The sequence below is a fragment of the Eurypyga helias genome, unplaced genomic scaffold (genome assembly GCF_000690775.1).
Source record: "Eurypyga helias isolate BGI_N326 unplaced genomic scaffold, ASM69077v1 scaffold39105, whole genome shotgun sequence".
NCBI lineage: Eukaryota > Metazoa > Chordata > Aves > Eurypygiformes > Eurypygidae > Eurypyga > Eurypyga helias.
Window position 1 is genome coordinate 3,892 of NW_010251469.1, and position 12,069 is coordinate 15,960.

Below are 12,069 nucleotides of genomic sequence, written 5' to 3' on the forward strand. Positions count from 1 at the left end.
AGGCAGCAGAAAGGGAATCTGCTCAAAAGAACAAGGAGAGAGAAGATGAGAAGGTCAAGGTGAGTTTGTGAGGCCTACCTCACTCTAAACTCCAGGAGCAAGAGCTGAGGCGCAGGTAATGGCTGACCAAAGAAAGGAGGTCGCCCCCTTCTGCCATGAAGTAGAGCACAACCCTGATTGTGGCCATGAGCACTTGGCCTCTGGGAACACAGTGTGTGCTGGCACAGGAATACGTACCGGGTAGGGACTACATCACGCTTCTGAAGTGTTAAGGACCTGGAGATCTTTAGAAGTGGGCAGAGGAGAGAATAAGATCGCTGTTGGGTTGGGGTGAAGAGGCAATAAATGGCAATAATTACTGCTCTGTCCTCTGTGCTACAGGAAGTGGAAAAGCCCAAGCGTGACCCTTTGTATAGCTTGCGGGTGCACGCATGGGTTTTGGTTCTGTCTGGGAAGAGGGATGTTTCCGAGACCTTCTTCATCAACCCCTTCACGGGCAACAGCCACAGCACCATGGATGAGCACTTCCTTGGGATTGAGAGTGTCTGGAACCACAGGAACTACTGGGTGAACATGCAGGACTGCTGGAACGGCTGCAAGGTAACGAGCCCTTAAGCACCCCTGTGCCTGGGAGGAACAGTTGGGCTAACCTGATTCCTGGGGAGGTACAAGATGAGTGGTGATCCCAATTTCCACTTACCATTCCCTGTGTTGGTCCTGGTCATGCTGATTAAAGGCTGGCTGGATACCCATTCTCTCAAACAACAGCTTTTACAGCAGAGGATGCTTTGAGCCTGTCAAGCATGGCTCAAGGTAGGAAAGATCCTGGTTAGGCTCTTCCCACACCTCAGCTACTCCCAGCTGATACAAAGCCTGAGAGGAGGGTCTGAGGTAGAACAACTGCAGGCCCATGTGAATGACCCTGGTGCCATGCATGCCCCGAGGCGGGAGGCAGAAGCATTTCCAACAGCTTCCTTTCATCTGTGGCAGAAGCACCACGAGGAAAGAGGTCTGCAACCCTCTAGGCACAGGGGTGCTCTTTGGGATCCCACCAGCCAGCCAAAGATCAGCCGAGCCCACCTCACTGGGATCCTGGGTTTGTCTAGGATCCTGTAACTCTCTGATGCCCAGCCAGGTCCAGAGCACTGCAGACCTGCAGGAGCAGCATTCAGTTCAGTACTGGGCCCTTGAGACTGCCCTGTAGTTAAGTGGGATTCTTCTGTATGGCCTAGGATCTCGTCTTTGACTTGAGTGACGCTATCCGCTGGGAAGTTATGCTTTTGGGGAGCAACAAGCCTTTTCAGCTGCTCCCAGATGCAGAGGAGGAAACGGATTTATCTGACAGGGACGTGGATGACATGGTGAGTGACCCAAACGGTGTCTGTCATGCAGTGGGGATGCTGTATCCAACTGCTGTGTTGGTAGGCCCACGTATGCCTGCCTGCTGCCCTCTCCAGGTCAGATCACTATTGGTCTGGCTAGGTTTGGGTTGGCACTCTAGATTCCTTCTCAATCTTGAATAGTTCTGATGCTTTTTGAAGCAGGAGCCCAGGTGTGGGATCTCTGTAGGCCTCCTGTGTATTGACATTTGTGATGAAATTTTCTGGACACTCTAGAGACTGGGCACACTTTCTCTGCTGGTCATCACCCTGCTCTCCTGGCTGCTAGGTGAAGTTGTCAACCAGATGTAGAGATAATGTATGTACTCTAAAATACAAACAAATGCTGCGTACTGGAAGCAAAAAATGGTACGTTGTCCTGGTGGGAGAACACAGCACGATAGAGCAGGCATTGCACCAGCACGGCAGGCCGGAGGAATGCCAATAACAACACATTCCCGCCTGTTATCTGCTCTCCTCAGCCTGTGCCCATAACTGGGGAGCAAAGCGCCTTCCACGGTCTACATAAAATGAGCTGGTCATTAGTTGGAAGGACGATTGTCACATTCATCCCCTGTCCAGCGTGAGCGTGAGCCAGAAGATCATTTCATTAGGCTTGAGGTGTGCTAGTGGGAGCGTGGGGACTCCCTAAAGCTCTCCTCCCACATCAGCTGCAGCGTGCAGCTCGCCCCTGTCCTCGGGCTGCGTGTGACCGACACAGCTCTCGTACCTGCCACTGTGTTCCCCGGGGCCGGCGCAGCCTCGTGCGAGCTGAGCTCTGATCGCTGCACCGCATTCCCCAGAGCCAAAATGCCTCCCGGCACAGTAAGAGAAGGTGCCAAAAATGCAAATCTCTACTTCTGTTTCAGCAGGCAAAGGAGGAGAAAGACACAAGTTTTGACATGCCAGCATCGTGGGTAGCCCCAATTCAGTTATCTCCCAGAGGTAGGTATTCTTCCTTTGCCTTTTGCTTGCCCCCCAGCTAAGCTTTTGCTGGATCTGGGATGTTTTTCTCACTCGGGTTCCCATTCTGTATGGACAAGGTAGAGCAGTGAAGTGCAGTAGATGAAGGCAAACCTGCTCTGAATGCCTGCCCTCAGCGTGCTGTCTCATCCTGGGTGGGAAGCCCCCTCGCAGACAGACTCACTCACTCACGCACTCACACTCCCTGTCTCTTCCTCCTAGCTGAATGATTTTGCCTGGGATGGGCTTTCTGTTACTGCTGTGCACAAGGTACTGCCCCTGCATTGACTGCAAAGAGTTATTACATGTTTACAAAGTTAAAACAACAGGCAGGGTCTGAACAGCTTTACTGGCAGCTGAGTGTAATCAATAAATGTGTTGTTTCCCTTAGACCAGGGCTTTTGCCCTCTTGAATTCTTTTTCCTTGGGCTGAGTATAAGGGAATCGATTTTTCTGACATCTCTCTTGCCCACGGCAGAGTTTGAGACCCGCTATTGGCAGGGGAAGAAGGTGATCCTGTACAAGAAAGCAAAATTGGAGAAATGGGCACCGTACCTGAACGGCAACGGGCTGGTGAAACGCCTCACTGTCTACGCAGACTTCGACTGTAAGAGGGGTGGGCGAACACGCTCAGCGCCCTGGGTGAACGCAGCCTGGGGTGTGCTGATGGGAAGGGGGAGGTGGTCGCCTTGCTGCCAGAGTCGCTCTTGTGCTTTCTCATCCTCCTGTCACATCCAGGGGGGACTTGTCTACCACATCTTCAAACACTTCATCACGCTCGCTGTCGGTCAAGCCCCAGAACTTTCCAGCATTGCTAGGGGTTCCTGGGAGAGTTGGCACCAGTTTTACACCCCAGTGGCACGCTGCTCCGTGTCGCAGGTCAGCTGCTAGGAGTTTCAGTCTCCAGAGAAATGGAAGGCTGGTTTGAGCTGATCCCGTAGTATCACTGTTCCCATTGGTGTCGACAGGAGCCATAGAAAGGGGCAGCTACGGACTGTGGGTAGTTCTGTACTCTGAAGTGTTATTCTTCAACAGCTGATCCCAGAAACCATGCAGATTCCTGACTGGAAATACAGTGTCCTGTCCTCAGCCCTCTTGGATCTCAGCCCTCTTAGTAATGCCCCTATCTCATTTCCCTTCACTCCTGACACTGTCCTTAATTGTTTGGGATGGAATTTCTCTTGCCTAACCACAGGCATTGGCCATACCACCTTCTCCTCCTGAGCTGATGACTTTAGTTCTTGTTGATAGAGAGGAATAAACCCTCTTAAGGTCTAACTCATCTACTCAGATGTAGATTAGGATTCACCTACAAACGCCCCTGTGCACCGGGCCCATTCCAGTGACGATATGATGTCTGCTGTGGCTGCACCAGGGGCACAGGGTCTTGCACAGACACGCGGAGCTCATCAGGTGAATCTCACCACTTCCAACATGAGTGACGTAAGGCTGTGAAACGCTTTGTCTCCTGCCAGGTACTGAAGTAGTGGAGGTGAGGGAGTGGTTCAAAAACCGAGAAGACATGTTGGATAGGAGAGAAGTGAATAAACAAACACAGCTGACCACAGAGTACTTCAGCCCAGGACACCTCCTTGGTCTTAAAGGTATTCCAGCTCATCTGCAGCCACTGCAGCTGATGGGACTTCGTGTGAACCCCTTCTAGCGGTGGCAAAAGCGCAACGTTGGGGGTGGTGGCAGACTTGTGGGATGAATTGCCTAGATAAATAGCATGGTCTCCAGTGGAGAGTAGAGAATTGGGTGGTTGTTCCAGTCCTGGACAGTGCTCCCCCAGCATAACGGAAGAAAAACACATACTTATCACATATATGGGGTGGTGTATTTTACTTCTAACAGTAGAAGTGATAGAAGTAGAAACTTTCTCCTTAGGATTATGTTCAGTGTTGAGCAGCTGGGGGAGAGAAAGCCCTGCATCAGATCGGTTGCTAAAGGAGGATTTCAGCCCAAGAGGCTGCACCCATTCCTGGTTTGGGAAGAGCAGGATCCAGGCTCCACTCACCACTGCCTTGCTGTGTAAGGAAGGCAATGGTCGTGCAAAGCTGTCCTGCTCCTCTTAAGCTGTGGCATATGGGTACACAGCAGTGTGTAGGTAACATTCCCTTCTTACGTGGATTTAATTTATTGGTTGCTGAAGAAAATGAGACTCCTTCTGGACATGCTTGTGTTCACCATATTCTGGTTGCTAACTCTGAAAACGTATGCAATCTCTTCCATCCTTAGCTCACACCTATACGTCGCTGGAACCAGAGACTGAACACACGATGGAGTTTTACAGTGAGGCGCGAGTTGATGGCCTCCAGAAACGTGTCAAAAATGCTAACGAGATGACAGAGTACTTCGTGGGGCGGGATGACTTCCTGCACATCCGGTACACAGACTTTCGAAAAAGAGGAAAGAAAATACACTTGGTTGGCACCAGAACTGACGTTAACTCCCGGCTTATAGCGGTATGGTCAAAGCAGGAACAGAAAAATATCTGTCACTGTGATATTTATACTATGCAAAACATACTGCCTAGGGCTTTAGGTTCATTTTCAGTGGGTACAGCCAAGGCAAAACTCCAGAGGAGACGTCCAAGCCTTGTTCAGCTGCTGCGTGTCACAGTTGCTTGCCTGACAAGAGAGCTACAGTGTGACCCGTTGTCACGGACTGCCTTGAGCAGCTAGAATGAAACTAGGAAACCAGGACTTGGAAAATATGTGTCAGAGGAAAGAAAAAAAGCTTGACTATGATTTTGGAATGGGATTTTTACAAGACTCAAAACTAGTCAAACGATTCCATGTTCTGACACCAAACTAGTAACATTTTAGGTTCCTGATGAAGTATCCCATCATGCTGATTTGTTAGAAGCAAGTAATTTACCTCTCCCTCTAGTCAGGTCTGACTGGGAGAACAGAAGAGGGAGGAAATGTGTCATCTGGCAGTATGGCTCAGACACTTCGCCTGCCAAGACAGAGCCATGCAGTGGCCTGCCTTGGACCGGCACCCAACATGCTCCTGTCTCCTTCCTGTTGAGGAATGTGGGAAGTGTGTTGTGCTCCGAAACACCTTGCTTCCCGCAGTTCCCTCAGGCAAGGGTGCATCTCAAACTAACCTGGAGCTTGGAGAGCATATTGTATTCTTTAAGCAGCTGTGTGCTTTTTTTCTCAGTCAGAGGAAAGAACAGTAGGACCATGGGCCAAGAGATGCCATCTTGGTCCAGGCAGAAAAGCTCAAATTTTACCTTGGGTTTTACCCAACTTTGCAAATCCTGCCAGTTTTCTGTGTTGTGTAACCTGCTTCCATCTTTTTTCAACCCTCATTAGCAAATCAAGGAGTGTTTCCACAGAAACCCAGAAAAGCCTGCTGATGAAGATGTAGCAGAACGTGTCTTTCTGATCACAGAGGAGATGATCCATCTGACATATCACCTCAAGGATAAATACATTACTGCCTCAAAAAAGGATTTCTTCAAAGTAGTGGAGGGGGATAGGAAAGGAAATGAAATCATCATGACCCCAGAAATGTGCATCACGTACCAGGTATGGAGAAAAACTACTTATATCTTGAAGTTTTTCTACATCACAACACAAAGGTGAAATGTCAGTGCAAGAACTACAAGCACAACTTATTCCACGCTGTCTATCTGCACCCCTCACTCACAGACAGCCAGGGGCTGACAACAGGAACGCCCCTGGAGAGGCACTACCATGCTGGAAGTGACTGGGAATGCAGGAGGTAGTGTAGCGTGACAGGCTTGCGCTAGCCATGGCCGAGGTCATCCCAGGCTTGGTCATCAGGCAGAGTACACTGGGATCCAGCCACTGGGATCCAGCCACTGGGATTTGCAGGATGCTAGTTCAGCAGCTGTAGGGCTCAGTCCCCTGGATTGATGGCAAGGAAGGTGAAATTTCCTCTGCTGTTCTCTCAGGAAGAAGGGACTACAGCAGAGGAGCAGAAGCAGATATCCTGGGTTCTAGCTCCAGTTCTGCCATGGACTTCTTGGATCACATCATTGCTCAGTCTCCCCAAGAGATGTAGAGCAAGATGCTGAAGCTTAATGCATTGCTGATAGATAGACAGACAGACAGACAGACAGACAGACAGATAGCCTTAAACAAGAGAGATGCCAAAAAACTAGAGTGCTGTCATTAAGCCAGATTCTCTCATTTGGGGAGGGGCTGTGTCACTCCACTAACATTGATGAGAGTCTGTAATGGGGAGCAGAAGTCTGCCAGTAAATTCTGCAGTAATGCTGCACAATTACGCTGAGGAACATTAAAGAGAGATTGCAAATACAGGATTTTTTAATGCTGTGCAAGTTTTTTTTCAAGTTTCTGTTTCCTATTGGGGAGAATACGCAGAAGGCAATTGGCTGGAGCACCATCCTTTCATCTCTAACCCTGCAAATCCAGTTCCAACCAAACAGCAGCATCAGCTAGGTGCAAGACCTGCCATCTGGCTCACATTACTGACAGATTCAAATCAAAACGAAGTCTCATCAGCTGTTGACCATGAGTTAGATGTTTCAGTGGTGGAAATCGGTGACACTATATTGACTGTAGCAGAACTGCCCCGGTTTCTGTAAGCAAATTAATTAGTCTTGTGCACCCAGAGAGTGCTGCTGCCTTTCACTGCTTCTCTGCTTCCAGGCGGGGTCTTCTGAGAAAGACAAGAAGCTGCTCCATCTGTACAAGCTGTTGCAGGAGCTAACAGAGGAAAAGAAGCAGCTGAAGCATGGGGTCTGGCAGTCTGCAGCAGAGGTAACAGGGAGGTGTCCCTGCTGTGTCAGAGTTGGTCAGGCATGGAAACGGTTTCAGCGGGCTGGTTGCCAAAGCATAAACGGTGATAAAGATAAAATAGGGTCACAAAGCTGGTCTCCATGCAGAATTACCAAGCTTGCAACCCAACTGTGGTTCAGTAATGCTGTAGCTTTAATGTATTCATGGAGAGTCAGGCATTTCCCAGCTCCTGCTCTTGTTCTTCATTCTCTGGGAAGAAGGGAGCGGATGACAGCATGTGAATTGGGGCATCTGGAAACATATCTGCCTTTTGCCTGGGAATGAGACCAAAAAGAAAGGATATTTTATGTGATGTATCTAGTTGCTAGGCATTTCCAGGAAGTCCTATCCGAAATATTGAAGTGACATTTTGTGGGAGCAATTGTGGGGAAATACTTCATATGATACACTGCTTGTACTGCTAATCTGACTGTGACCGGTGTAACAAATCCATGTTCTTAGAAGTCTTTGTCATTACTTCATGATAAATACAACTGTTCTAGCAGATGGAGGCAAAGCTATTGGGCTTTTTTTTAATGTTTTGTGAGGAAGAAGAGCCCCTCAAGGAGCTGGAGAGGGAATGCTCAACTATATTAGCACAGGATACTAGTAATAGTTAAGAACAAGATAGCAAAAGTCCCTTGGGTTCGGTTTTTGGGTGTTTGATTTCTCCCCCCCCCCCCCCCCCACAAGAAGCTAGTTCACTCTGACCTCATGAACCCCTTTGCCAAATTTCTCAGTCTTGATGTATTAACAGACAAAATATTCACATTGCTTGTGCTGTATATCCTGTTAAAAGAAAAAATAAGCCAGAGCAATCAGGATAATTTCAAAAGTAGTGGCAAGACTGTGACTCCACAAGAGCTTTCTTTACAGGTAATATCAATAATTGTGTTCAAGAATTTCATACAAAGCAGCAGTCTCGAAATAAGACCACTATCAGCTTGATCTATCCGCAGGATATGAACATATTTGTAGAGATCTTCTATATTTAACCTTATGCTGTAGTTCCTGTGTGCAGCATCTGCTCCGTTGGCACGCCAAGCGTGTAAAAGTACTGTCATTCTGTGGGGAAGCTGAGGGGTCTTTTGATTTTTTGGGAAGGTGTTAAATATTTTGAAGATCCGTGAGAATGAAGAAACCGCCGTGAAATTGTCAGTTTCCATTTATGATACAGAAAGGAATGAAAAGAGAAGACAACAGTATGAAGCCATGGTAGGTAGACTTCATTAATCCCTGTATTTATTGCCTGTACACAAAGAAATCCAGAGTAAGCTTTTTCCCTCTGAGGAAATTACCCTGAAGAGCTTTTAGTATCATTAAAATACACTGGGCCAAATCCCTGGGAGGTGTAAGTCAGCACAGCTTCAGTTGACATCCCATGAAAATACAGTGTGATCATGCTATGACCTTTTGACTTCCTGGAAAAAAATGGTGTGGCTGAGAAAGATTATTGGTTTATTTTTTTTAGTTAATAAAGAAAACAATTAACAAGGATTAGTTGATAATAGGGATTATGAGGGGAGTATGATAATGGAATCAAAGCTGCATCGTTCTAGCCAAGGCTCATTTTGTTAGGCAAATATGCACTTCTTTGTGTAATAGGAATCTTTCCTTGGTTTTCATTATTATGTGCAAAGCCAATTTTGTCTCAGGATCTCTGTTGAGGAATTGGTACCTTATGAATGTTCCGGACAAATACAAAAAGATTCAAGAATAATTACTTGCAATTTTTCAAGATCAAGATGCTTCATGCATCCTGAATGGTCTTTAGACTGAGCTTTTGTGAATAGAGGGGTTATAAAAGGTGATATTGGGTTTTATATACCAAACTTCTGGCATGAATAGCGACAGAGATCCAAGAACCAACTATTTCCCAGCCTACACAAGCTGGTGTCACTTGACATACCTTGTCCTAATCTCTTTCTGTCCAAATACAACTGCATGTTGTAGAGCAGTGGATAACACATTTTGTGTAAGAGGCTTCTCTACCATCAAGGGAATTGGGAGAAATGTTAAAAAGGATGGTAGAAAATAAACTACAGACTAACACCCGCATTGGGAAAGGGTTGTTATGCAAAGCAGTAGTTTTGACCGAACCGTAGGGAAGAGAAACATTATTTCCTCCCTGGGGAGGGGGAGAAGTTTCAGCCTTTGCTTTTATTTTGCCTTATCACAGGGTGTTTGGGGAAGCAGGTAAATGGCACCATGACTCTTTCTGTCCTTTTCCCTCCAGAAGAAGACAATGGAAGACAAGCTCCTGGGACAAGCACAACAGGATCTGGATTACCTGGAACCTTTTCTTCTTCAGATTGGGCAGAGAGAGAGAATGACCAAGGGGCAGGCCCTGCGTGTCAGAGAGGCCTGCCTGACTGATTTTAAGCATCGTTTCATTGATAAAGCTAACATCATCCAGGCTCGCTTTGAAAAGGTATTCCCAGCTTTGCTCCAAGATGTGTTACTGAAGTCTCTTGTGCACTGCCAGGAGGGTAACACACATCTCATTGTGACAGCAGGCAAGAAACACACCTCCTTTGGTTACTTTGAGAGAGCCATAAACATGCCTGTACTTTATTTTTTTTTGTCATTAGCACGTGAGATTAAAGAACAAAATAACTCCAGGGTGAAACTGAGTCCCTGTGTCATTTAGCGCTGATCTGTTTCTCCAGTGCTTCTTGCCTATATTGAGGCATCACGCTGGGGTTTGGCTGCCTCCTGCCGTTCCACAAATTTTGATTCCCCTTGGTTGTTTTGTTCTGTGAGGCCTCATCTCAAGCTTGTTGCCTCCCAAGAAAACTAAACCAGCTCTACTTTGTGGTTTCCTTCATCTCAGTTCACTGCAGTTCGACTTGCACTTTTGTGTGTCTTTGCTCTCCATTACCCTAATTTCTGGTTGCTCGCTCCCCCAACAGGCGGTGGAAGAGCTGTGGAAGAAGGACCAATGGTTTCAGGAAAACAAGAGTCGGCTCAGCGCAGAGGAGGAGGATGACTTCCTCACCGGTTGCTCTGAAACCATGTTCCATATCCACATTCTCACGCTGAGGCTCAACAGGTATTGGGAATGACTGCCTGAGTAGAGCGCCCAGGGGAGGTCTCCAATCAGCCCCCCCTAGGAACTCAGCACTGAAACTGTTCTGTAAAACATTCTACTCTGTGTCCTGCTGCAGTTTTCCTCTGGTATCCTCTGCTTGTTGTAGGCTAAAGCAGACGGCGCCACAGAAATACCTTGCCCTCGAAGAGAAGCTGCGCAAGGACCCTTGCCTAGTGGAGCACCTCGGTCATGCCTGAGTTCTTCAATCCTGCACACCAGGCACTGGAAATCAGTGCTGGAGCCTGTTGGAAGCAGCCTGAAAAAAAAACATGGAAAGGTTTTCCTACTTTCCTGCAGTAAATCCATCAGATTCATGGAGATTTTAATGAACTTGCAGCGTTCCACTGTCCTTTTCTTTTCCCTCTTTTGTTTTAAGGCCCATCTACAGTTACATCAAGGGACTGGAGGAAGGCAGATCGTCTTCTGATGCAGTTCCGTCAGGGCTGAGAGCTTAGCTTTAAGGTCTGCTTCATTACACATACTGCATTGCAGAGCTTTTCTTCCCCAAACCTGCTCCCTACCTGACATCAGGAGCAGGATTTTGTGGGAATACTGGTTCTTTTCCAACATAACAATATTTTAACAAACAAATATTTTAACAAATAAATATTTAACAAAAAATATTTAACGAATATTTTAACAAAATATTCTAATATTTTATTTAAGTAGCACAAACATTTTGAAGTGTGATGGATACACTACAGGGCTTTTGCAGAGAACCCCTTGACTGCCTATATTATTGCAACAGAATCATTCTCTTGCTTTGTTCTCCTTAGATTTTAAAGGGTGAACACAGCATTAAAATCAAAACCCACCATTAGCTCGTTATGCCTAATCTGAATATCCTATGCCATTAAAGTATAACAAATTACCGTTATAGAGAACCTGTTAATGTAGGTGTCACTTGAAGGATGCACTCTGTTTTGGACTCAGAAACGGAGAGCAGAGAACTCAGCATCTCCTGTGGGAGATGGCTGCAGTGTTGAACACCAGCTCCCAGATGTTTCAGGACAGCACATCATTTTCCAACCCAGCAGCAGCCTAGTTCACGCCAACACTGTTTGACAGCTCTGCGTCCCTCTGTCAACGCTTGGCTAATGTGGCACTGTAGGACAGATAGGCCAGGAAAGGGGAAAAGCTCAGAAACAGCTCACGCTAAGCTAGAGAGGTATCCCAGAACACAAGAACAAAAGGAGCATCAGGAATTCCAGCAACTAACTGAACCAATTTCCCAGTCGCAAGGACTGTGAACTGCTGATGGACTGAGGGACCCCAGGGAACTGGGGAGAAAGGAAACCCTAAGGTCTGAACAAAAAGAAATGAAGAAAGGGAGCAGGCAAGCTTGTGGTTATGAACTCATCAGTGTTAGCTCAGCACCAGAAAAGACGCCAGGCCTAATTAATTTTAAAATCCTTTTACAGGCACTGGGGACATAGAAGCTGCCAAAAAACCAGCTAATTAATACATATTATCAAGGACTAGCATCAAACTAAATTGATTTCCTCTTTTGATGGCGTAATTGGCTTGCAAGGCTGGGGTGGAAATGCCAAAGCAGCATGACTCCATCCCGAGACAGGCTGAGAGCACCCGTCACGGCTCCCCCGGGAGGGAGAACCACGCGGGGCCGCGGGGAGCCCGCCTCACGGGGTAGCACGAGTCAGAGGAGCGGGTGTCAGCGCTGCCTGGCAAACAGGCACAAGGAAGGGGGATGCCGGGGAGTGCCTGTGACACCCGGCGAAGGGAACCTCCTCCTGGGGACACGCCGGCACCAGCCCAGGGCCACAGTCGCCTCGGCCGCCCGCGGGCCTTGAGGCAGAAGGCCGCCCAGGACCGCTCAGCCTCCCCACGGAGGCTCCGT

General features: G+C 47.6%; 1 protein-coding gene across 1 annotated transcript in view; it reads left to right on the top strand.

Annotated features, from left to right (window-relative positions):
- Positions 1–10,408, top strand: part of DRC7 (dynein regulatory complex subunit 7) — a 13,978-nt gene extending 3,570 nt beyond the window's left edge. Inside the window, exons 5-17 of the mRNA XM_010152040.1 lie at positions 1–53; positions 382–600; positions 1,233–1,379; positions 2,258–2,324; positions 2,821–2,949; positions 3,818–3,946; positions 4,581–4,807; positions 5,666–5,881; positions 6,992–7,102; positions 8,225–8,335; positions 9,357–9,551; positions 10,033–10,172; positions 10,318–10,408. The exon at positions 1–53 is cut by the window's left edge and continues 130 nt beyond it. Of these exons, the coding sequence (XP_010150342.1) occupies positions 1–53; positions 382–600; positions 1,233–1,379; positions 2,258–2,324; positions 2,821–2,949; positions 3,818–3,946; positions 4,581–4,807; positions 5,666–5,881; positions 6,992–7,102; positions 8,225–8,335; positions 9,357–9,551; positions 10,033–10,172; positions 10,318–10,408 (1,835 nt within the window). The remainder of the gene's footprint in view (positions 54–381; positions 601–1,232; positions 1,380–2,257; positions 2,325–2,820; positions 2,950–3,817; positions 3,947–4,580; positions 4,808–5,665; positions 5,882–6,991; positions 7,103–8,224; positions 8,336–9,356; positions 9,552–10,032; positions 10,173–10,317) is intronic.
- The last annotated feature ends 1,661 nt before the right edge of the window (positions 10,409–12,069 follow it).